The 27,718-nt window shown below is 35.7% G+C and overlaps 1 protein-coding gene across 4 annotated transcripts; it reads right to left on the reverse strand.

Moving 5' to 3' along the window:
* Positions 1-949: 949 nt before the first annotated feature.
* Positions 950-26,897, reverse strand: Wun (wunen). 4 transcript variants are annotated; one of them, XM_071711690.1, is made up of 8 exons: positions 26,397-26,897; positions 17,800-17,951; positions 13,374-13,478; positions 12,947-13,149; positions 7,935-7,992; positions 7,139-7,315; positions 6,561-6,668; positions 950-1,594 (listed from the first exon to the last, which is right to left on the reverse strand). In XM_071711690.1, the coding sequence occupies exons 1-8, from the start codon at positions 26,455-26,457 to the stop codon at positions 1,502-1,504; spliced, it is 957 nt and encodes a 318-aa protein (XP_071567791.1). In that variant the 5' UTR covers positions 26,458-26,897; the 3' UTR covers positions 950-1,501. The 4 variants fall into 4 exon arrangements, with proteins under 4 accessions (XP_071567791.1, XP_071567792.1, XP_071567794.1 ...); XM_071711691.1 differs by having other exon boundaries at positions 6,551-6,668; XM_071711693.1 differs by lacking the exon at positions 950-1,594 and adding an exon at positions 3,255-6,471 and having other exon boundaries at positions 26,397-26,896.
* Between the last annotated feature and the right edge of the window lie 821 nt (positions 26,898-27,718).

The following is a 27,718-nucleotide window of genomic DNA, read 5'->3' on the forward strand; positions in this document are numbered from 1 at the left end:
TAAACTGATTCTCAACCAATTACAATCGAGAATATTTATATCTTACATGTATCGATAAATATTAACTTATTTTTTATATATTTTTATTATATGTTAAATATCTAATAGCCCTCTCTCCCTCTCTCACTTTTTCTCTTCTTTCATTTTCACACTTCCCAGACAGCACAATGTCCAAAATCGGGACATAAGACGTCTTTTAGCCATCTTTTCGTAAGAAATTTAAAAGATGTCTTTTAGACGTCTTAAAAGTCCCGCTTTTGGACATGTGTGTGCTGTCTGGGTTATTTCAAATAAAAGACATAATAATATCCAATTTAATATCAATTGTGCGGGAAGTTTCTTTTCCGGATCTCACGTAATTTATTTTGCCTTGATACATTTTCGAGATGCGTGCCGCATGAACAACATGCACAATCACGCATCTTCATATAGTCGTGAATCGCTTTTGTAATTCTCTCTGGCCAAGATCAGAAAGCGAAGGCTCGTCGTAAAACCGGTAAAACAGGTGGAGAGAGGAGAAAAGCTAGGGAAAAAGAGCTGGTAAATTGGTTAATGGCAAACCGGACTACATTCAAACTTATTTATCAAAAAATGAAAATCAACGGTTGATAAATTTATCGACAATCGATAATGTTAATATTCTTCAAACATCTTCGGATATGTCTTGAGCCCTACCAGACCTACTGAGCCCATTTCGTAGTCACGAAAATTTATTCAGGGCTGACAAGGATGTATTAAAGATAACAACGTCTCACAAAGACATTATAAATCGTAATGGGATATAAGACAATTCAAGAACATATTATTTTTATATCGATGTAATAGACGTCCTATGTCCGTAATAACTTACAATTAGATGTTATAATAACACTGAAGAAATTTAAAAATAGAGGAATAATTCGATCGGCCCCTCATCAATGATGTTCCAAAATAGAGACAGAATCTATAATTACATGATAATAAATTTATTAGACATAAAATACATTTGAAGTACGTCAGGGTTTTAAAGTTTATATATATATATATATTTTTTTAAATATATATTTAATTTATTTTAATTTTATATATATTATTTTTATATATATTTAGAAGCTAAAAATTTGTATATTGCTGTGTATTAATTATAAGCATATCCTTTTCTAGATTTGTACATATAATATAATATATATATCACTGATTATTTCTGTATCTTGTAGAAAGATATATATATAATAACTACTAACTACATTTACTTTCATAAAGTTTAGTTTTAAATATATAAAACAGATTTATAATAGGAAACCCTACATGTATATGTATAGGTATGAGGTAAGATAAATGTACCTAAATATATATCGAAGAAGGTCTTAAGTACACTCAATAGTTGTCTTGTTTTCTTATATAGAGAGATCCTTGTCTTAGTTTTAATTAATTAAAGAAAAGTTCGATATCTCTAAAAGATGTAATCAAACGTATATATTATATAAAGTCATTATATTGAATGGATCATTTATGTGAAATTTTAATTAGAATCGCGTCTGCGTGTGAGATCTTCCGTATTTCTATTAACTCCGCCATACGTTTGCATTCTCATTTGCAGCGGGCTTGTTTCGTCCTGCAATTAATAAAAATAATTGGTCAGAAAAATTTAAAAATTATACAGTAGTATCATAAAATGTGTGAGAAATGTATATATAGAATTAACGTATCGTATACATTTAATGATGAATTATTATTAGTGCAAAATATAATGCGTTTATACAGTAACAATTATAACGATTACTAATCAATTTATTTAAAAGTTATAATTACTATACAATTGTTTTAAAAAACGTTATAAACTTATTATTTATATTTATTTGATTAAGAAATATATATGAAATGAAATATGAAATTAATAATTAAATGAGTAAAATGGGATAAAATGGGATTATATTTCTATATTTTACGTGGAAAAATAAGTATATTATGTGAATAATATAGAAGCATGTAATAGCATGTATATATATAAAATGCGTCTCAAACAATAAGATTATTACCTGGAATAGCTCAACAAAATTATAATGCCGCGAAATAGAAATACAAAAGTAATTTATCGTAAGCAATCTGCGATAGCGGAATTTAAAATGCGTTTTACATAAACAACATTTTAATACAATACATATACGTTTATTTCAAAATACTACTGGTATTATCTATTATTGCCAAATTCGTATACTTACAGTTACTCCGTGGTCAGTTAAAATTAAAGTAACTTTGATTTATTGCATGCAAAAGTTGCCAAGATATCTCTCTCTCTCTCTCTCTCTCTCTCTCTCTCTCTCTCTCTCTCTCTCTCTCTCTCTCTCTCTCTCTCTCTCTCTCTCCCATCCCCTCTTTCTCCCTCTCTTCTCTCTACCTATCTACCTATATTTTCAATATTTATTTTAATATATACATACAAAAATTTAAGTGTTACAAGAAAAAATGGAATATTTATAATTGTGATGCCTGGATCAATTAGGTACAGGAACTTTTACAGCTGTTTGTTTGAACTTTATATTTCCAAGAGATTCCGTACATTCCATGCGTGTAGATAATAATAGCAGGCATGTTGACACGTATATAGATATACATATATAAGACAAACATTTGATGATCCATATCTATTTGATGCAACTCACATTCCTTCTTTCCTCAAAAGTCTCAAAGCTGATTGTTTCTTAAATTTTTCCTATTTTACTTATAATTATTTAATGTTTAGCATTAAATATTAATTGCTGTGATAAAACCGTGAACTAAATTTCTGTTAAAAGAAAGCCGAAATAAAATTAACGAAATAAAGTACTTAATTTTCTTTTTATACTTTAATCGCTGAAATTTACTGCAAATGTGCAATTCTTCTTTTTACATATCTAATTTGTTATAATCTCTTAGTTTATAACATTCAACATTTTTATATCCAACAACTTTGAAGATAATCACTGTTTTTTGTTCAACTTATAGAAGTAATTTATCGTCAGAACAGCGCGATTGAAAGACTGGTCAATAAGTCTAGGACACTTTGTATAGCCGTGCTGAAACTCACGTGTACAGAAACTCTACCACAGCGATGAACAGCTGTAGAGATTAAATCGACTAAATGACTCGCTTAAACATTAATCACGAGTAGCCGGCCGTGAAAGGTGCTCGCTTTCTGACTTGAAGGATGATGCGCGGCTTATCCCACGATCGCAGTCGCCGCGGTGGGAATGTCTTTTTCGGTGGTGTGAATGTAAATCAAGGACACAACATGATGCGTGATTCATAACTCAATAATTTATTTCTACTATACAGCATTTATCAACGAAGCTGCCAAATGTGGCACTTCGCGTGATTGGAAAAAAAAACAAAAAACAAAAACAAAAAAACCAATGACGGTGAGTTTTGTATAACATTTCTTACAGAAATCAATTCGTAATACAATTTCGACGTATGTTTGACGAATTTGTGTATATATATATATATATATATATATATATATATAGATATATAAGTGTAAATCGCTGAGAGTTGGATCGCAGATTAATTATTCAAAAATTTTAGTCTTGTAATATAGTATGATCCCGTTTCAGTTTTTCAGTTTTATTATTTGTGCTATTTCTTAATGCGATCAAACGTGTAATTTATCATGTGCATATCATCATCTAAATAAAGAGAAATAATTGATCGCGGCGATCAATCGAATCGACGCGTAATTCGTAATAATAGACGTTGATAACCTAACTTGTGCTAAACATAGATTTAATATTAAATAGAATATCAAACAAATCTTAACTTTAATTTTTGCTCAATTCTTTGATAAATCTCGAATTAACTTGCTCTTTATTTATAGTAACTTTCTAATATTTTATTTTAAACATAGTAAAATAATTAAACTTGCAATTAATATTTTGAAACAAAAACTTTACTTGTCCATTTTAAGTAAATAATAAATAACGTTTTTTCACAACTCGCGATTTATATTAAATGGTTCAGTATTTTAATTCGAGATTCCTGGTTGATCCAAGAATTGATTACTAAAAGTAAAATTAAGAATTCTGAGATATCGTGTATATCACGCACTTATTAACAACATTTGAATGCAATATATCATTCAAAAGATAAAAGAAATATCTTACATATAATACAAATATTATAGGAGCAACATATAGTTATAACAATCTTCGATTCAATTGAATAATTAAAATTTCGTTATCGAGATTTTTAAAGCTCTGCTCAAACCAAGATAACAACAATTAAAGTATCGACACGTGTGTGTCCATATACGTTTATATACCTACATAATATGACGTGTAAATACAATTTTTCATAAAATAAATAAAATTTTATATATGCGGCTAGTCTTATCATGTGATTTTCTATACCATTATTATTGAATAATGAATACTTTCAATTAAACTATAATATATTGCCATTGTACACTTAATTAGAATTTTAAAGCACCATATACCATGTATATTCGACTACTTTAATTAAATACATTTCAGGATTAAGATTACGTATACATCTTCAATATTCGCGCATCGATTAATGCCGTAAAAAGTCGTATAGAAAGTCGACCCATGGCAACAATTCCTAAATATAAGAACCTACCTTCTATTAATCAATGTACCTATATATTTTAAAAAGTCTAGCAATAAATTGACCGAAATTGGAAGTAAATTAGTCTTCCTCTCAAAAGTCAGATGGATTAAAAAAGATTGGTACAAATTTATTTCATAGATTGTGACAATTAGATTCCTAATTGTTGGAATTAGCGAATAGCTTCAATATTGAACTTCATCTTATCTTCATTTGTCCATTTCATAATTATCGCGCGAAAAACAATTAAATTCTAGAAAAAAATTAATTCCTTATTTACTTTCATCATCAAAGAAATATAACATTATAATATATTATAGTAATATTAATATAATTTTTATTTAATACAATTCATTGTATAATATAATATTGTTATTTAAAACAATAAATATCTATTTCATTTATTATTATAAATTAAATTTTATGTCAAACTTTTTCGTTAAAAATGCTTTAAATACATATATTAAAAAGAAAGAAATAAAATAAAAATTAAAAAATTATAAAAAATCAATACTCCTGATGCCGAAGTTTAAGTATTTATTGTCACATAAATAAAATTTATCTCATCTGGGCTTTAGTTTATCTATTATTCGCAGTCTTAAGATACATCGAATTATCTTGGGACATTACAAAGTAAAGTCATGAGTAAAGACTGTGATACTTTGTGGTACTTTTACACTAGACAATGATTGGTGATAATTCACGTTAATTATCGTAGATAATCCGCGTTAAACCGTAACACGTTTATAGAGTGAGATCGAGAACGATTTAAATCTTAAACATTATCGACATCTCTTTCCAAGTCTCTTTTACAATCCGAATGCACCGTCATGGCGATTCTACTACAATCTATCTGCTTTGCAGATTAGGCCAATGTAAAACATAATGAGGAGATTTTTGCTGTTTGTAGAAAAACGGTCGTCTCCTCGATGTATATTCGAAACTTTTTTCAATATACCGAACACATTTTAATTATCGCACAAAATAGGCGAGCTATTAGAGTAATAAAGTGAAGAGAATAATATAAATTGTAAGAAAAATATACATATATTAATATAATACAAAATTGTACTTCCGATCATCGAGTTTCCAGTACTCATAAATAAAGGAATACTCATATAGAGGATGATCGGTCTACATTACGCTAAGCGTAAAAGGATCAAAAGCACCGATCTATCGATTAAAAATAAATATGTCACAATAAAAAAAATAATAAATACACCTTTATCGTTATATATCTAAAACTCGGTAAATATCGACTATAAAAATAAGAGACATTCCTCTTCATTTCCATTCAATGCAAACTGATTCTTCGTAAGATATCCTGATCTTTCGCTAACCAGTCGCGAAAAACGTTACACAAACATAGGCTTCTAGAAACATACATCTATCCTTCGAGCGCTACTAAAAGCTAAGAGATAAAAGCATAATAAAGTAAAAGAAAAATTATCACTCCTCGTTGCAACAAAAGTCACTGCGTTCCATATCAGACACGTTCGCATAATAGATCACACTAAGCTCAACGAAAAACAAACAGTATTTAGCAAGCCGTAGCTACATTGCACTCTAATTCTTTTTTCTTCTCTTTCTCATGATCCGTACAGCAACAACGAAACTCAAATTATTTATATAACAATTAGAAAAAAATACGGCGGAAATGCAATAGTTGGGAAACGAATTCCAAAATAGTAACATGATTTACTATTTTGGAATTAGAAAAGTATTTCCTGAAGGTCTTCTAAAGCTCTCTCTCTCGTCGAGAGCTAAAAACGTCTGAAGAAGAAACGCTGGAGAAGGCTACGTCGATAGACATGTCCGGACTATCTGAGATCTAATCTCATCTGATGTTTCATGAGAAATCCAGAGATCTTTTTAGCTTCTCGAGGACAACTAGAAGACAGTTACGGCCTTGTTGAGATCAGCAAGCGAAGAGCGAGCTCGTTATGTCAACAGTTGCGATTACCAGTACCATTATTCACCTGTATGCCGGTGACGCCAGTCTCTGCTTCGTAATCGGTAGTTCGATGCTTCTCTGTGGAGCAGTGTTTCTCCTTCTCCTCTTTGAAAAGATCTGCCACGCAGTGTGCCTAGGGAAACATTCATAAAAATCTCGATCGCTCTATTTTGCCTTGTTAAGTAAGTTTATATATGTACATCAATCAATCTGACAACATCACGATTAATTATATTTATATATTAAAGGGTATGACATCTCTCTCTCTCTCTGATCAGATTTTGATAGAAAAAAAATTATTTTAGTCTTCAACCAGAGGAATATTGTTGACCAAGTGTTTATATTAATATTTTAAATTACTAAACATCTAAATATTTTAAAATTTTAACCACACAATTATCATATTATTTTCGAATATTAAATAATAATTATATATATATTCAAACATCTTTCATAATTCGTCCAATTATACATATAAGATCTTAAGAGATTGATTTCAAGAGATTAATTTTTAAAGATAATATTATAAAATCATATACTTCAGAATTATGTTTTGCAATTAATCTTCTGCCATAGGAATATTGAATAATATGATCGACTTACCATCACTAAAGCGCTGATTATGCCGAGGATAGATCCAGCGAGCACGTCGCTCCAATGATGTTTATAATTGGAAATTCGTGTCATCGCGGTAAACCAGGCCATGAGCAAGCATAGAAGTTGAAGGAAGTGTCTAAGCAGTTTACTGCCCTTCCATTTCATTCTTAACTGTAGATACATCTAAATAATCCCAAATTCGATTATCCCAACATATTATTATCAACTTGATCAATTAAAAACTTGATCGAATCACGCGGCAGATAGTTTTAATTAAAGTTTCAATTAAACAGGAAAAATCAGCCGAAACATTTTCCTAAATGCTATCTTGTTATTGATACAGAATAATAAAAATAACATACCATATAAGTATAGATAAAACGCAAATAGAAAATTTCAGAGTGCAAAAGAAGAACTCAAACAATTTAACAAAATTCTAAAATTCAATTAGATAATTCGCACTTTTACTTTATTCATTACAATTATTTTCGTTCATTATATGTTGATAAAATATAAAATCAAATAATTCAAATTTAATTTAATATTCAGAGTATAATTACTTTTATAATCACCAATATTATTATCGTATTGACTTAGCTTCGTCACGAAAGTGGATCGAACTGTAATCGAATGTAATCGATGCTTCACGTATTAAATTATGTAAATTGGTCCTTGCGGCCGGAGATTTTAAAAACCGTCCGCAGACTGACACGCTCGTATTAGGTCAGTTGAATGATTACGATCCGACTCGCACGAATTGTATAAATCAATGCAACACTTGCGTAACATGAGGATTACTTACCGCAAGATAGATCATGGTGTAGGCCGAGAAGGACGAGTGACCGGAGGGGAACGATAATCTGAAACGATCGATCGTGCTGCGTCAAATAAATCCCATTTATCGATCGGAGTATATTAGAAAGAGTGGAAAGAAATTCTTTCCTCTCCTTCGATCTCTTCTCACGATCCTCGCGTATGTACGCGTATGCACTCCTCCTTGCGCTCTCTCTCTCTCTCTCTCTCTCTCTCTCTCTCTCTCTCTCTCTCTCTCTCTCTCTCTCTCTCTCTCTCTCTCTCTCTCTCTCCGCCCCTCCCCCTATTAATTTTATCGCGATTAATTCCGAGGCGTATAGCGTGCCGATTACGATCGACGGGACGACGAAGAGCAGCGTACAGCCGCGAGCGACGGAGAATACGAAGAAGAGGAGGCCGAACCGCAAATAATACGAGCAAAAAACGTCAGAGAAAGGGCGGAAAGAAGACTCGATACTTATATCTCCCTCTCGTCCTCCATCTTTTCTCTGTTCCTCTCGAGAGACTTGCTCGTAAAAAAAATTCCGACGGCGCATTATATTAATTAGGACCTGCAGCTCGCTATTCGGCAGCGACTGTTGGTTTGAAACTGAAAATTATGACAGCTCTGTATCAAAACCCTTGGGTCACGCATAAGAGTGCGTGAAAGGTTTTCAAGACTTGACAATATATTTACTTTTATTCTTTCAATAGTTACAAGATCAAATTTTCACCTTCCTTTAAATGATTTTCAGGAAAACTTTAAGGCGCTATTTTTCGACAGGATCTAATTTAAAATTATAAAAATCATTCTTCTACTATTTTTTTGCGAGTTTTGAGAAAATTTATTTAAACAAGTCACGCATCCAAGATTTAACCAGATTTAACCAGATTGTAAGGGAATCTCTGTCAGAGAATTTTTCGTCGTTAAAATTAACATCTCCTGGAGTTGTACTCTATATATCTCTCTCAACACGCTAACGTAAATTCAAGAACGTAACGATATTGGTAGAGTTACGTTTACCTTACGATATTGGTGGCAGCGAACGAAGAAAAAAGTTCTTTCAAAGTGTATTTCTGCGCACTTATGTACTCGTAAGTCTCAAGGAGCTAGACAACATTGGTAAATGATGGATCAATGAAAGATACTGCTCGCCCTTTTCGTTTATTCAAAGCTCCCTCTCTCCTCTCTCTCTCTCTCTCTCTCTCTCTCTCTCTCTCTCTCTCTCTCTCTCTCTCCGATTCTTTCACTTGGCGCGGTCCCTTCGCCTGCTACCGTGCGGAGAAAGACGACCGAGGGCTCGAACGCACCAAGGGATCATGAATGAATTCTCTGTGTGGCGTCGCCTCTTTATCGTCAAGATTCCTCAAATCTCTCTATATACATAAAACTGTCCCTGTGGCGGCCGGGCCACGCGAACCAAGAGCGGATGACCTGTGATACGGTCGAGTACGCGTGTACGTGGCACCGAAAGCGCACCGGCTTCGTTAGAACTTATAACGCACAAACCGTCCCTTCTTTTTGTTCGCTTACACTTACACGATAACGTCCGCTTCATCTCCCCGTCTTCCTCGAGGGCGAGGAAGAAAGGAGGAAAACGACGAAAAAGAAGAAAGGCGAACACGCATGACGTAAGCTCGTATAGCGCTACAGTATACAGTATACGCTACGCTGATCGCGACTCGCGACGTTTCGTGGACTCTGGAACCTTGGAGTCTGGAGACTATATACTGAAGACGGAGACTACCGAATGCGCGGAGAGAATCGAGATCGATCCCCTATGTAGCTGTAGTTGTAGTTGTAGCTTTTCTTCTTGCATATTCGACCTCGCGAATCCGAGTTAGACTACTTTCACACGATTTCGACGTAACATCGGTGCTATGTGCGATCAACTTGAATACACACCTACAGTTCATGCGGACTAAAATGATGTTAAGAAGAATTTGGCGCAGCTGGGCACTGTGTATTCCATCTACTTGCCCCAGAGAATTTCAAAAGATCAATACAAGTTAAGCTTGTTGCGAATGAATGAAGAGTTAAGAATGAAAAAAAAAATATATATATATATACTAAATATATACGATATATGTTATATTGAAAAAATTAAGTTTTCTAATATTAATTTTCTTAATTAAAAGAACGGCTAAAGCTAACAATAAATGTCGGCAGTCTTTCAGGAAAGAAGCAGGGGGGTTTCGAGGAACGCTTCAACGCTTCTCCTTTCCAACCGTCTCTGTTCAGCATCCAACATCCGAATGTGGTCCGTCACGTTAAATCAATTTCGCGAGTCGCGGGCGTTTATTTCTTACGCATTTCCTTGACTTCTAAAAGATAATGACGTAGGTAGGTATGCGTTAGGATGTGTTGGTGGGCTCGGGGTTATTTCTAGTAATAAGCCGTATGTAATCCTTCGCACGTCTCCTCGAATTCACGCGTGTCTAAACGTCCTAAGTCCTAGGCGCGTCTCGCGAACCCCTTACTTTGAGCTCTTCGCACTTCGTCTTTGAGACTGTCCTTTTCGCGTTTCGCGTTTCGCGTTCACTAGCACGGTAAATCGGAGGAAATTGCGGAAATTGCAAATGTACAAAAGAAAGACTGACTGAGGCGCTTTTCAGAAACTCCGCCTTCGTTTCTGCTTTCATTGCAGTTTTGTAAAAAAAAAAAAAACAACTTATATGCTCAGCTTATTGTTAACTACTCCTCGCGAATGTCATCATGAAAAAATATTTATCGTATTTTTTATACCTTAATCCCGAAAGTTAATAGTGAATGACGATAGTATTTCATAAACTGTAAGAATTTCTAGAAATTCAATAAAAAATGTAAATCTCGTTAAACCTAGTTAAATTGAAAGAGTGTAAGATTTTTTCATCATTTACCATTGATTGTATTCACTTTCGCATTACGAGTTTTCGAATCGCCGATCGCTATTGTGTGCTGGCGGCAATAAGCGGGATGCATATACGCGGATAATTCGGGCGTGTAATAGCATTTCCGTTAGCCAAGGGGAAGAGAGAAGAGAAGAGAAAGAATTGCACGATCTGGCATGAATCTCGTTCATGCGAATCGTGTCGGCAAAGCCAGCAGGCGAAGCGCTGCTCATTGTCATTCGCCATTCGCCATTCGCTACCGTGGCTCTTTTTGTGTGCGCGTGCCCGTATCCGTTAAAACCGGCCTTCGGGGTATGTATGTATGTATATCCGGAATGCGCAAAAAGGTTTCCCTACCCGACCGACAACAAAAAGCTCGCACACGCGAAATAATCAATTCAGAAAACGTTATGAAAGCTTGAATTTTATCCAAACTATAAATAATGCGTTAAATAACATCAGTGATGTTAGCAAATATTTTTTTCAGATACAATTTTACAAGAAAATAAATTTCACTTTTTATTTGAATAATTCTTAATTAAAATTTAAGTTTGCTTCAATTTTTTATAATCTTGAAAAACTCCCATCTTTCTGCAATATTAATGAAATAATTTAACATTATTTCAATTATATTTTATCTCTTTAAAATATTTAAATTTTTGATGTTTTAAAATCAAATTTTTCTCATAGAGCCTAATTATTATTTTTATAATATAAGCGGAAATTTTCTTAATTTTTCTATCCATGGACAAATGTATTTTAATTTCAAAAATTCATATTTCTTATTCTTCTTTCGAAAGAATCAAATTTCTCAATGATATTTCATTTCAGAGTTACCGCCTACAAAAAGAAATACACAAACGAATACTGCTATAATTAAACAGAGAAATGCGTACAAGTAACTCGAAAAGACATAAGCGGGATAAATGAACAAATGACTGATAATTCAATAAGCATTTCATAATGAAAATCAAGCGTCAGCGTATCAAATCAATTCAAATGACAATCGCGACCGTCTTTCTTTCCGCCCCTTCTTTTTCCCTCGTAGGGAGTCCCCAAGGGGGTTTGCTCCCTTAGACTATAGCGAATTCGGTTAGACGCACCAGTGCGCACTCAGTGCACATATTAAAGCCGTCGTACGCACAAATCAACGTAAAGTGTATGTTTAATATAAACGAGTCAAGTCACGAAATTCTCAATATTCTTTATTGTGCTATTTGGTAAAATATGTATTGGGCAATTTGGGCATTTGGTCAGTCGAAATATTTGCGCATTTTACTTTAAATATTAGAGATTAAATCAGTGTACAATGGCTTTAGTGTGCACTGAATGTGCACTGGTGCGTCCAACCGAATTCGCTATTTTAGATTATCGCAAATTATCGTTTCGTCTCGTGTTCATAAACTTGTTTCGTACAAGCGCAAAGTCCGTAGATCATTAATAAAGTAAAAATAATGAAATACGACGATTTCCCTTCTCGCTTCTTCGCTTCAATCGCACGCCTCGCCTGTAATTGTTGGCGCAATTGTCACCGTCACGCGATCTAAGTGACAAGTAGCCTTATGTCAGGCTCGTATTGTCAAACACCATCATTTCAGGGTATTGCCCTGAAGATCCATCGATGCGGGCAGCCGGCTGGCTGCTGCCGACCGCATCGAGACCGAGAATAAAACTGCGAAAAATCTGCGATATTTGTATACCGAAAACCGAAACCATATATAACGCTGGCCGTATCGCCTAACTCTGCACGATTAAGCTTTATCGATTTGCCACGAGCAAGTTCACGTCGCGATTCATATGTAGTCGCCGTGTAAAGAGGATACTTTCTCCCCGATCGATTATGTAACTTCAAAAGAAAGGAAAACTTTACCTCGGTAGCGGTTAATTGATGTTAATGAAGAAAATCGCGGACTATGTATTATAGTAATATAAAAAGTTATATTTCCACGTAAAATATAAATATACTAAATATAATAACAAATTTCGAGTAACTATTTGTCAAAAGATTATACGACGGATAGACACACTTCGAGACACGCGGGATTACGATCGAGAGACCAGATAACATTCGTGTTGCGGCAGATTAAGATACTCTATCTCCCGTTAAGCTGATGAGAAATTCAGAAATGTTTCTCGCAACAGATCTCTTACCTGACTTCCTTTAGCAACTTGGCCGAGATTTCCGATGCAGTACAGTGGAAATCCTCAATATATTTGTGTTGATACTCAGGCAGGTTGCAGTCAACATTGGGTACGCAGAGCTTCATGAAATGTGGCCGTAGCCGACCTATGCTGTACTTGGCGATGTCCGTAGTTAAAACGGTGCAGGCTGCACCGAAACCGAACACACCAACCTGCGAATGTTACGTTATTTTGTATAGTTAATTTACATTATTTTTATAGAGAGATACGAATTAATGAAAAATTAATCAACTTTTAATGTAACTTTTAATTAATAAAAATTGGAAAGTTAGGGAAGGAATCTGGATAAAAATCTAAATTAACTTTATATGATTCTTTTAATTCATAAACATTTTTAAATAATACACACATAACTTTTAAAACTAATAAAACAAACCTTTTGATAAGCATTCCACAGCCATGGAGGTATGGTGTATCCAAAAAGCACATTCGCCGTGTGTCCAGAGAAATGCCTCCAGTGCAGATACTCCCCTATGATCATCTAAGATCAAAGAAGATCGAAATTGCGTAATCAAAGATTGCGTAATATCGAGCATCATTTATACAGTTCTTGATTTATTAATACGTTTGCGACGTTAAAAAATTTCCCGTTGCAATATTTTCCTAACATTGATTATATACATGGGTATTTGTGAATACTATAACTTATATGTATGACGAAGAATCTATATTTCACAATTGTCGTAAATAATTTAAGAAAAGACCGACTTCAGCTTCGTGAAAGAATCGCTACTCGGACATCTGACATGTTCCAGACAGATGTACGACGTGTAATCTGATATAATCATTTTTCAACATTTTATAAAACTTGGCATTTGTGTCAAGAGCATTTTGTGAAACTTCAGACCACGAGGAAATCTCGATCGAAAAGGTGTTACAGTTCTTGAGAGAGAGAGAGAGCGAGAGAGAGAGCGAGAGAGAGAAGAAGAAAAAGAAGAAAATCAACCCTCTTTCTCCTCCCTAGATTCTACCGATTGGTCATATTTCTGACGAAAGCGAGTTAACTAGGCCAGATCCCGGCTAAAGGTCTGCCGGGTGATACAGCGATACAGTACCCAAAGTTCACGAGGCATGCGTAAAATACGACGGTGAGCGCGCGGCCGTCCTTCTTTCTACCTGTTTCTACCTGAACCTGAACCCCTCCTTGATCCCGAGGGAATATATCGTGTAGAGCGCGAGCAATCTGTTTTCCCTGCGAGTGTGAGTAGGGAGAGATAGATAATAAAGGTAGCCGGCTCCGCGAGAGACTCGACATTCTCGACAAGGACGAGGAAGGGGTGAACCCTTCTCGGATTGCTGCGCGTCCAGGTACAGGAATGCGTATATCTATAAAACGTATAAAACTGCACCAAGGAACGTCAAAGTAGAAGGTGCAAGAGAAATAATAAGAGAGATGCTGAATAGAGACAGCCCCAATGTCAAAAGAGAAAAAATGATGGATACAAATAAACCATCGTAAAATCTATTTATTATGTGGTCAAAACGTCAGAAACGTCAGGAAATAATAAATTAGCCTTAAATCTTTTCACAATTGTTCAGATAGGTTTAAATACATATATATATATATAATTTTAAATGTAAAATCGTACAATACATATATATATCGTATATATATATTCATCTATTTTAGTAGGATTCTCAATTGCATTTTTTAAAACAAATGTTTTCCACTTAACAGTTCTTGAGATTTTGTGCATTTCGCAAGATCGTATCTTGCGCGCAGATAAATGAGATTGCGTTAGACCTAGCTAGACAGTTGGATTTTTGCCCGAAGGACGATGGCTTGTCCATTCCAAGGAACTCTTTGAAATCGCGGAATGGATCTCACAACGTGTGCAATCCCACGTGCATGAAATAAGAGGGTTGAGATTTATTTCGGCTTTGATCACGACATATTCTCTCGCGCGCGATATAATCACTTGTCATTCTTTCCCAGCATAAAACACGCTCGCTTAACGAAGTAAAGACGATTGTGGAATCGGAGAAGGATTCTCTTTCATCTTCATACTTTCATACTGCTACGTAAATAAGCGTGACCATATCCCCCGAGAGAGAGAGAGAGAGAGAGAGAGAGAGAGAGAGAGAGGAGAGAGAGGAGAGAGAGAGAGAGAGAGAGAGAGAGAGAGAGAGAGAGAGAGAAAGTCAGACGCGGCATAATGTGGCGAAACTATTACTTGAATAGACGCTGTTTACCGTTCATTTTAGCAATTATATCTGCCAGATTTATAACGGCCACGCGAGAAAACGTTTATGAGGCGCGCGAGCGGAACATTACATGACTATAATCCGAGACTGATTAGATATTCGTGTATCAAATTGCGAAAAATAAAAGACTGCTTCAAAATCGCGGTAGTTCCAGAATTGTTTAACCGCTGAAAATAGCAAATTTCTTTAACTTCATATTTTCATATTGATTTCATTATCGTTCTAAGTGTATAATTAATTTCATAATTATTATTCTCTTATTAGAAAAATTATTTAAGATTAAAACATAATAGAATTTTCTCTCTCTCACACACACACATACACACACATTCTTTATTTTTTGTTTACATACACACATACACATATATGCACGCAATTTCACATGCTTTGAATTATGCACGACGTTTGAAATTATTTGCCCCGCGGCGACAGCGTTAATTTGAACTTCACGCGACGGTCGAGAAGAGAGCAGAAGAACGGAGTGGGCACCTGACGACCCTGACGTCTGAAGAACGGCAAGTCTTTCGTGGCCAACGGTGAAATGAGAAACGCCGACAAAAATGGAGAAAACCAAAACGATGTGTTTTATTCTCGTGTAAATCTGATTATGGCAATAACTTCCAGCTCTTCGTTTTCGCCTAACAATAAGATAAAAAAAAACAAGATTGCATTTATATTTTACGCCTCGCCGCCAAGAGCAGCACTCGTTCCTCGACAAATAATATGAATATTTGCATAATTTCAATAATAAGACGCAAAAATAGAAATTTTCCCTAAGTAGCTAGCTTAAAAAAAAAGCTACATCAGCAATGTTGTAATTAGCCACATTTTCAGGTATTTAATTATATTATTAAAATATACGTTCATGATAAATCATTATTTAAAATGGCCATAAAAATGACCACACAAATTGTCTCGTCATATTCTTAATAAAATAGACATTAAAAAGCCAACTTATTTTAAAATTGAGAAATTCCGCTTTACTGTTAATATGTCAAAATAATTCTTTATACATCGTAATAACGAAACTTGGATTAAAAATTGGTTATCATGTACAATATAAAATGAGAATTTTAGAATTATGAAACAAGATAAAATGTTTGTGTAAGAGTATGTGTAACATCAAGTTAAAAGATAATAAAATTAGACAACCACGAACGTATTTTTTTATTTCTATTTTTCTGACATCTTGCAGTTGAAAAGTTAATTTTGGAGTGATGGAATAGACTCTAATATATTAGAAATTAGAGCAAAAATTTATAGAGTAGAAATTCGATGCATTCGTTGAAGCTGATTGAACATAGATTTCTAAACATTCGAATAAGAGAGAATACGTGAAATTTATAAATAGCCGCAAATTACGTATGGAAACGTGCCGATCTCATAAACAAGTCACGTGATGACGATACATGGATACTCGCGAAAAAGGGAGAATATATTTGCAAATAAACAGTAAATCATAAACACACATTCCGTTCCCTTTGGTCGAATCGACGACCTCCTTTGGCTTCGTCCCTATTCGGCAAAGTGCATGCAGATTGCAGTCAGCCTCTTCGAGGATACAGTTAGAAAATACACGCACGAAAAAGATAGTTTCCGTCTCTTTCACTTTTTTTTCCTTCCCTTATATTCTCTGAGAGCTCGATAAAAATAGTGATACTCGGATAGTGGTACATGTGCTGCGAATTGTGTGAACCCCACCGTCCCCACCTCCACCGTAATTGGTACCGTAAAGTAAATTGATTCCCACAACCCCAGCACAAGCACCGAAAACGAGCGTACTCACTTCCCGCCAGTCTACTCACATGTGCAGGCAGCGAGGCGCGAGCCTGATATCACTCGTGTGTCTCTCGTATTCTTAGACCACCACCTCTGTCACCCCTCCTTTTGGGAAGAGTTTTAATAAAAGCGGCACGCGACAGGTCCTTATTCGAGTCGCGTTCGTTCGCGATCGCATCTGCTATTGATCATTGTGTCAACGCGTAAACTCAAAGCACTATGTCATGTCGTGAGAATTGCACAAAGACACGACACAGATGGTCTCCTAACATTTTTATTTTCGCCTGACGTGAATAGAGAATTTTTAATTTTTAAACCAACACGTTAAAATATTAGTTAATTGTAATATTCATAATTTCAGATTCATTATGTATTTAATGCGTATCGCAGAAGAATCAAGAAAATATTTCTTTAATACAAATGTTAAACTTCTGCGCATTAATATATTTCTTATTCAAATTGAAAAAAGAATATCAGTACAAATTAATTTATATTTTCAAGATACATGTGATTTCTTTAAAGTAAAAATCTCGGAGAAGAAGAGAACATTACGCCAATCCCTCTTGAAAATTAAATACTACTTCCTTTCTGAGACGAGAGAAACGTTCAACATTAAATTATAATAACTTGCTAAACGATGGATATATATTTCAAATGTCCACTTTTACATGTTGTATACAAGCGAGTAATGCACGTAAAAGAATGGTAATGAGAGAGATGAGGTTCTCGCTGTAATGGTAAGTTATCAGGTGATTTCTCACGTGTCTTTTATCGCGTGCGTAAATCACAGTCGCAATCGCAAACGCAAGGTGACTCACCGTGCATATAGGAAGGAAAAGGCCGATGATGTACAACATCGTGCTCGTAACCGTAGACTCGTGAAACGGATGATAGAGTGACTCATCGTTGCAGAAGAAACCGCGTTTGTAAGGTTTGCCGAATAGGAAGAACATCAGCACCGAAATGCCCACTGAAAAACATAAGAGAAAAACAATCTCGTTATACACCGCGTTGATCTCACTCACAATATCAATAACAATCCATACAGTAATAATGTTATCGTTCGAGACGAGTCGATCTATGTAGCGATCGATTGATCCGGATTGAACGTCGTCTCGTCAACTCCAAATTAACATGCAATTTATTGCACTTGCTCCTATACAGCTGTTGCTACTGCTGCTGCTCAGTAGCAACAGCTGACGTACGATAATGTTGTGACTACCAATCAAGATGGCATGCGTTCGCATGAATTCGTCCAACTAACTTTCAATGATGCTCATCTTTAATCTTCGACCGAATCGAAACCTTTCCAATTATATGTTTCTGTAAGTATATATCGAGAATCATATATCTATTGTATTTTTATTTTATAGCTACATTTTTCACGAATCTCGAATAAATCTTATGTAGCTATATAATTGTTGCTTTGATTAAAAATTTAGGGAAAAAATAAATAACTGTTTTGTCTAGGCTCTAGGCAATTATTATTTCTCACGACTTCTTAATTTGCGTATTTCGATCATCTAATCATAAAAATATGAATTTTTATTAAAGTAAAACCATCGAAATTTTCTGAAAAATATAATATTGTTTCTTCTATATTTATGCTTTCACAATTTATATCTTGAGTCAAAAATTTATACTTCTTGCATGTCAAATATTCTATATGTTTAAATGTGCTTTAATGTAAAAAATATTTCATTAAACTAATATTTATTTTATTTATTGCAACACGATAATTATCTAAAGATAATTATCTAAAGCTTAAAAATATAATTGGATTTAATTTTATATGAACGATACCTCTCTCTCTCTCTCTCTCACACACACACACTCACACACACACACACAAATACATAAAATTATTTTAATCTTGAACTTTTTAACGTCAGTTATTACAACGGCTTCGTTATACGGTTATACAGATAATTTCCGCCATTTGCTATAATTTCTACCATGTGTAGGTATGCAATACTACATTCATAACTATATATATCGATACTTCTCATGTAAGACTTTATTAATACTGGAGGTCCACACCCTGCTGTTAAGGCTTGTTAACGAAAACGGTGTATCGTCTAATTATCGAGGGTGTTTTTCTTCTCGTATACGATATAATTTTTTTCAGTCGTACCTGTCATCGACGCATAAATTAAAGTTTAAACGCGCAGCTTTACGGAAAATCATTGGGAAATTATAGACTACCTATCGGACTGTGAATTTATTTGCGCACGTTACACCAATATATGAAAATTACGAGCGTAGCCGGTTATTGAGATAATTGTTACACCGCTTTCAGCAAGAACGAAGTAATACACATCAGTGCACAGCGGCTAAAGTAACAGCTCGCGTGATCGCTTATTATTTATATAGCCCATCAATCGGCTGTTTTGCAAACCAAATTGCGCTCCCGAAAAATTCCAACATAATTATAATCTAGATTTCTAGAAAAAAAGAAAAAAAAATGCCACGTAACGGTATCGACACGATCGAAATTTCACATTACTCTTTCTAGTCTAGTAAATTAAACTTAGAACTTGACGAATTATGCTCTTAATAACAAAAGTATATTACTTGCGACTTGTAAATAAAAATAATTCAATACTTTTGCTTGGAAGTATGCATGCAATATCAGATTCAAAGATATTTCATAATACGTAATAATTCATAACCATGAGAACTGTCTGCATGGTAGTTCTTTGACTCTGTGAGTCAAGTGTGAACAATAAAAGAAACTCGCGTCCCATGGCATTTATGGTTCGTTGCGCCTTATATACATTTATATTACATAATAAGAAGAAATTATCATCAGTATGCTGTCAAGCGTAACGTCGTTCGTAACACGACAGAAAAGGGCCAAGGACGATTTATTCGACAATTAAATAATACGAAGTCAACGTTTATAATTGAAAACTTGGGGAAATTCTGGAAATAATTTGTGTATTACAAACATATATGAAAGATATTCGCGAAAAAACTCAGAGTGGGCGCATAAAATACAGAAATGTCGCAAAATATGATGTCACAAGGATCTAGCAAAGATAACGTCTACAAAATGGTTACAAAATGTCAAAGTTTGTAAAAACAGGAAAAGTTTCGTTGTACTTTGATTATTCTCGCGTAATTAGGCTGCATACAATTATTACACGGATGCAATGACTGCAGATGCGTTACGTAATAACTAATAAGAGATACATACTTTTTTAGTATGTATACTTTGTGTGGACATCTGCATATACATCACTCTATCGATGGATTCAGATTTTTAGATTACACCTTGACATCCATTTGGTATAGGCGTTCGTGTTTTGTCATCATTACAAATTTGTATGTATACGTCATTGTTAGTGGTGATGACTCAATGCGAAACCGCTGCCTTTCTCGATCCATGAGTAAAGTACTTCGTATTCCATTAAACCATATCTCTCTTTGTGAAATATCGTTTTTCTTTTGGCTCCCGAAAAAAAAGATAAAATACCTTCAATATTTTAGTCTTTATTATTTATAATTTATCTCGTAATCATTGATCAAAGTTTGTAATTATCTTATTATGATACTCGTATTTTATGTTTCGTTAATATTTATCGAAACAAATTAATTTTATTATATAGCAGTTATATTGTATGTGTGTAAATATATTGCGCGCGCGCGCGCTAAACTCGATAGTGAATATATCAAATTTTTGCAAGTTGAAAACTTGTTATGTTTGTTGCATTATAAACACTTCTCCCGCTAACATAAATCTGGTTTTCTCTCCCTCTCTTTGGTATGCAAATATAAGAGCCTGCGGCTCATAATAAAGGTCCGAGAGTCCGTCCAGTCTTAGTGAAGAATGTTTTAGCAACGTTAAATTTCAAACTTTTCAATCTCGCAACACACGAACTCTTCATCGTTATTTTTAGATTGTTTTATTGAACATTTTCAATTTTAAGATGCCATAAATGTAAATACTCATAAATTTAAAAACTTGTAAAAAATTTGTACAAAAAATATATGAATAGCATAATAAATCCATCATGCTTATCAACTTTGACAATTCAAAAAAAAAATGGATCATCTAGATTCTAGGTATACCAGATTTATCTATTTTACGTAGTAATTAATTTAGATTAATTAAGAAAAAATAGTCTTAATAAGTAGTAAAAGCAGTAAAATTCAAATGCAGTTAATTTAGGAGGATATAATTATAGCAAAATTATAATTACAAGTATGAGAAGTTCAACATTAGATTATAAATATATATAATATAATAAAATTCCAAAGAGATGGAGGCGCTTTAACTCTCGCATTTTATAACTGTATGATTTTTATTCGTACACGTCCGATATGATTACGAGTAAAATTACGAATTATTACGAAATTTCAGAAAAATCCTACGTATTAGGTATGCGAAATCATTCGATCTGTTACGGAGAAAGAAACTTGTCGTAACACAAAATATTCTCCTCATGTTTACGATAAAAATATCGTACAGTGTATAGCAGCAATACCGTTACATCTATGCCGTATAGTCATCACTCATCACATATCTCATTCTTTCTGTCTCGTTATAAAGGGTTTGTTTCTTTCATTGTCATAATACTTCCATAAGCATAATGTCAACGCTCCTTCAAAAAAAAAGCCATCGTCTCTGCTACTGATCCAAGAGACCTTATTTCAGCGCAACACGCGCTATATATCACACGGGAAATCGCCCGCATAAATCTGCCTACGAACAAAATTGCGATCCATAAGGAATGAAAAAGTCTACGAAATACAAACACCATAAATCTTGAGTCGATTAAGATGAGAAATGAAAAAGAAAAGGAGAAAATATTATGCGTACGTGCGATTATGCTGAAATTTTGTTATTATTAATTCCTCACGCAAACACACGAATCGCGAATAATTGAAACGATATATTTCATTGGAGAAGAGAGACAACAAAAGAGAGATCTAATTTAATAATTACGCGTATTCATTAATGCAAAGCGCGCGCGATCTCGGTCCCGGGACTAGTCACCAAATCGAGAGAAATCGACTTATTTTAATTGTTATAGCTCTTCATGAATGGACTCGACACACACTTGCCTTACAGGGCATACAAGTGCCGTAGGTTTGGGCCTTTTCACAACCTCTTCCTTTTGACTGGTCGAGACCGCCAGCTCTTAACGAACTCTGAAAGGAACCGATTATTGAGCCGGACGCATGAAAAATGGTCACGTTTCGCGTAACACATTACGCTTAAAAGGAAAGACGACCCGATGTGGCAAAATAACGACCAGCCTAAATTGATTCTAAGCAGAACGACCTGCACTCTGTGTGCATGCAATGTGTGTATATGCGTTGTCTGTACGTCTATAAAAATATATTAATCTTTCAATCTGTTCCTACGGAGGAAGAGAGAAGAAAGGCTCAAGGTTTCTTCATCGCGGACCGATATTAAATTGCTTACTACACGTTTATTTTTACCTACATGTAAGCTCGAGAAAACAGTTTACGCGGCTGCTCTTGTGATTTTTTTCTACGAAAATACGTCACGACACGCCAACGCACACGAGTGCGACCTAATCGGGTCATCTAATTTGATTCGGGCAAACTCACAACCGAGCTCACAACTTATGATAAACAGCGTCGTGCGATGATTAAAGATTTCATCGCCACTTTTTATCGTTCTTGATATCTATAAGACTTCGCAATTATTCGTTGATAATCGCATAGGCTCTCAATCTCTTCAAATTTTGTAAAAAGAGAAATATTTATACATTAGAAATTTATATAACTTAAATATGAGGATTAAGTTCATAAATGATACGATTCTTATAATGATAATAAATATACTTTTTATTATGATGCGCTCCATAAAACTTGTTTTTTTTTTAATTTTCTCCTCTTTCGAAATATATTATAAATTACGATAAAATTAATGTCCATTGCATTGGATGCCAAGACTTGATTTTGAAAGCGATATTTGTGTGTAATTTTTTTTTCCAAGTAAATTCACTTATCAAAACTTTGCCGAATTTTGATAAGGAAAGATTATTTCATTGATTCACATACTTCAATGATAAGCTTTTCTTGCGCGATGACATCATTTGTCGCTATTTTAACGTATTAAAAAAACACGGATATATATTTATCTTCATTCTGCGTAATGTGACTATGAAATCATTTAAAAATAATACAAAGTTCGACCATCATTTTATGCGATTATCAACGAATGATTTCGAAGTTATAGATATCAAGAACGATAAAGTGGCGATTTTTGATATGCTCTGTTGTTTTCGATCCGGTTTTCCCAGTGCATGGTTCAAATTCGAATCAATAGACACGGTAGTGTCTCGCGCCAAGTACGCGCGGAGCGAGACCGACCGTGACTCATTTTGCGAGTACTCGAGATGTTGATTAACAAATTCGCGGATTCAATTTTTCTCAGATATCAAGACTCAAATTATTCAGACAATATCCACGAATGGACTTGAATCACTATTCACATTGTATATTTCTCAATATGTAGATAACAATTATCTTTTTCTTAATATTAAATTTATATTAATCTTTGGATATTAACAATGTTGATATCGAGAACCGCCCTAAAATTGATGCAGCATATTCATTTATTTGCATCTCATTAAAATTCAGAATTACATTTGCGTTTTTTTTTCAAGGTAAACGAGTCACCTGTTGAGATAACGGCAAACATTTACATAACTGATTGCACTAAGATACATGAGAGAAACTATTTAATCGATTTTATATATATATACATTAGCGATCAAATAGATTTTACAATATCTCCGTAAACTTAAAGTTTACGAACTTCTTTATGCGCAACAACTCGAAAAGATAACGGTCTAAACAAGTAAGTTGATCCCATAGGTTAGTAAGCAAGTGTAATTTGTTATAGGTGACAAAAGTGGTATAATGAGCTGTTAAAATACGCGTTTCTGAAATACAAGTTATGTAAGCGAAACATAAAAGATCTTGCCTTCCGATAACGTTATCGTAACTTCGCGGAACGATTTGCGGCTTCACGCACAATTTCCTCGTGGCTATAACAAAATTGCGTCATTACAGGTTGGAAGCAAAAATAGATGTATTTTAAAATGTCAAGATAGGTCGATAAAAAGCAAAAAGAAAAATAAAGCGTCCTTCAAGTCTGCGACATCGCTGCGGCCGAAATTCACCACGCTGGACGTGAATACCACGCTAGAGAACACGGTGAACAGGCCGGCGATACCGAAAATGTATTTGGATCCCATTTTTTGCAAATTGCGGAACTGATGATAAGTGAATAGCACCGACTTATCCACTTTAGTTAAAAAAATAAAAGTGTTATCGTTCATAAGAACGATATGAATTAAACATAAATTAAAAATCGCTCATCAAAATCAAAGATCGCGATAATGACAAAGTCACTAGACTCATGTTTCTTATCTGTGCAAAAAATAAACTTAATAAAAAAGTAACTGATTAAAATTTGGTTTCGAACTCTTTGTAATTAATTAATTTAAGTTGATCTTGTCATCAAATATTACTAAATACGAAAAAATGACTAAAAAATTTACGACTTTATCAAAGTTATTCGTTGTTCTTTTGTTCTCTCTCTCTCTCTCTCTCTCTCTCTCTCTCTCTCTCTCTCTCTCTCTCTCTCTCTCTCTCTCTCTCTCTCTCTCTGCGGAGTTTTAAGTAATAACATTCTTCGCTTCATGTAGTACTCAATACTTGCATATTTTTTCCAAGAATGTCGTACGTTTTCATGCTGAGGGTAATATTACAGATGTAGTTTCGTGATGGACTGTATTTTAACGGGAGTGACGAAATGTTAACGTAGTTACGTAGTTGTTTACATCGCAGTTTCGCGAGGTAAAGTTGCCGCATCGTCTCTCCGTATATCGTGAAACTGTGTCACCGCGGTACCGAGACCGAGAGTCGCCGAGAGATGATATCGATCGAGCAATAGCGATTCTATACATCCCGTATTTACCGGATGCACATTCGCGAGATGTACTACATTTTCGCGAAACATCGCGTGCTGCGTTAATCAACAGTCATGCCGCTATTATGATGAGAACTGATAACGATGGAAAAGCATGCGGAGTGTGCTTCCCCTCGCGAAACGAAATCACACGTATTTAGGCTTAAAACGCGTAAAAGGCTGACTCGTGAGTGTTAATCTATTAAGACACTCGCACTCGAACGATTTATCTTTTGTTTCTTTCGACAGTATCTATACGCTTACATTGTTCCTACTCATTAATATGTTATCATTAATCCACGTATACGCGGTCATGGGGATGGACGAATTGCCGCGATGCGGCAGAAAGAGATGTATCGCACGCTAATATTCTGTGTGTGTGTGTGTGTCTCTCGTAAATCAACATTCGTAAATCATAATTTAATTATAATATACATATAGAACGAGGATAAAAATATATCTATTAACAATAAGAGAACAAATATTTGCAAAAGTTTTGTAAATATAAATGTATTATAATTTTTGTGAGTTTGTGAGTTTACTTTTATTACATGATGCAATATACACTTTTTTCACATCTATTAACTGTGTTAAATATAAAAACTGTTTGCTTCAAGTTTCTTGTATCGCTGCAGGTCGCGCAAGTCGCCTTGTAAATTTACACAAGTACGAATCCGTTTACGGTCCTTGGAAAATCTATATAAATTCCGAATGACTAATAAAGTTTTGCGATAATAAACTTTATCTCCGAGAATTTAACAATCTTTTTACACGTATATATACGGATGTTCCGGCAAAGTATATTATTTTGAAAATTCCTTCCCGAGAAAAAGCGCCTTTTAAGTAACACCAAGATTAAGACCATTAGAGAGCTCACGCGGTATAAATACTAAAAATTGAGCGAGAGGATTCCATTAAAGCCTAAGTGCTGCTCCGGAATGCATAGCGCTTAAGAGTTGAAAACCCGCGTACTTTCGAAACGGAGTATCGCGCGCGCGCGCTCTTTCTCTCTCTCTCTCTCTCTCTCTCTCTCTCTCTCTCTCTCTCTCTCTCTCGCTCTCCCCCGTATCTCGCCACGCGCTATATAGGTATCCGTCGAGGCAATTCACGGAAACCGCGCTCGTATCGCAACGAAGAGAGAAGCGGAGAGAACGGTGCTTTCGCACGGACAAGACGCACCTGCCAATTTAGAGGTTACACCCTCGCATCACAGCCCTGACTTGGCGCGGCCGGAGTGGCCGGACATGAAACGAACCGCGTGCATACACATTACACACGGCGCGGCGCGACGCCACGACTGTCAATGCTGTCAATGCTTGACAATGCTGACAATGCTGACAGCCGGTCGCTCGACGTGCGACGTGTGTGACGTGTGAATCGTGTGATGCGTTCCTTGTTTGAAACATTATCAAGTTTATAAGCGACGATTCCACACATGAATCTGGTACTTTTACTCACCGACGAATAGGCAGAGGAAGTCTATGACGAGCTTTAGAATCAACTTGGACGATCGATCCATGGTGCCGCGCGCGCTTGTTACGGCCGGGGCCCGTCAAAGTTGAATGCCGTATGCCGTTGCCTCCTCCGTGGGTGTCTTCAGGTGTCTTGGGCCGGTGACGATGACGGTGACGATGACGGTGACGGTCAGATATCTGATAGTGGTTGACAGAGTCTCAGGTCTCAGGTCTAAGGCGCGCAAAGGCGGACGCGACGTTGACGCTTCACAAAGCGTAGGCGCGCACAACACCTGCGCGCGACAAACGTCACGCGACACGATTTCTCAGAGCAGACTGAGCCTACTCACTGATCTGACTGATGACCGTATCACTGAGAACACTGAGCTCGGAGCCGACGGTGCAACGTGCGACGAGTGTGGCCGAAAGCCGACTGAGCGTGAAGCGTGAAGCGCGAGCACAGTATATACTGTGGCGCGAGCCCGCGAGCCGTGAGCGACGCGACCACGCCGCGCGCCGCGCTCTTCCCTCCCCCCCCCCCCCACCTTCCCGCCCTTTCGTCTTTTGCCTCGGCCGGCTCAGCCTCGCACCTCGCACTGTCTCGCATTCTCGCCTCGCCTCGCAGTCGCACTCCTCGCAGTTGGCGAGGTTCAGCGACGTTCGCGTTCGCACACAACTTCTCCTACGGCCCGTACCTTCTCCCTCCGGGTGAAGGGATGGCACCCCGCACCCATCGCTATCGGCCATCGCTGGGTCGCGATACTCGCGATTGTCGCGAGTCAACTCGATCGAGAGATATCTGACCAACGACCAACGACGATTGACTTCTCGCAGGCCTCGCAGCTGTGTTTTGACAATAATGACAATTGACAAGAGACATAGGCCTAGTTTACCCCGATCTCTTGATATGCGTATCAAATATTATAGTATACTAGTTATTTACTATTTAATACGCGTATCAAGTGATCAAGTGACACAGTACATACATATTGTGTACATACGTACGATTCCATTCTACTCTGATTTTTATTCATCCCTCGAATCATGCGTTCTCCGAGAACTGCACAAACAAGATTATTAATCTGATTTTCTGTTTATCTAATGAAGAGCACATTCCCTGATTCCCTCCTACCCTCCTAATAAAGTTCGTTATACGTATATATAATCGCGAATAATGGTCGCTCTGTGAATAGCGGAAATTTTTTCAAAGAACGAGGACAGATAAGATTAAAATGTGAAAGCGAAAGCAAATATTTTCGGTGCAAATAGGGGCGCCCTATATATCGCCCGTCGCGGTCGGGCATAGGCCATTAACCTTGATTAACC

This window comes from Temnothorax nylanderi, unplaced genomic scaffold (genome assembly GCF_030848795.1).
Source record: "Temnothorax nylanderi isolate EJ_2023f unplaced genomic scaffold, tnyl_v1.0 TNYL_tig0101_pilon, whole genome shotgun sequence".
NCBI classification, from domain to species: Eukaryota; Metazoa; Arthropoda; class Insecta; order Hymenoptera; family Formicidae; genus Temnothorax; species Temnothorax nylanderi.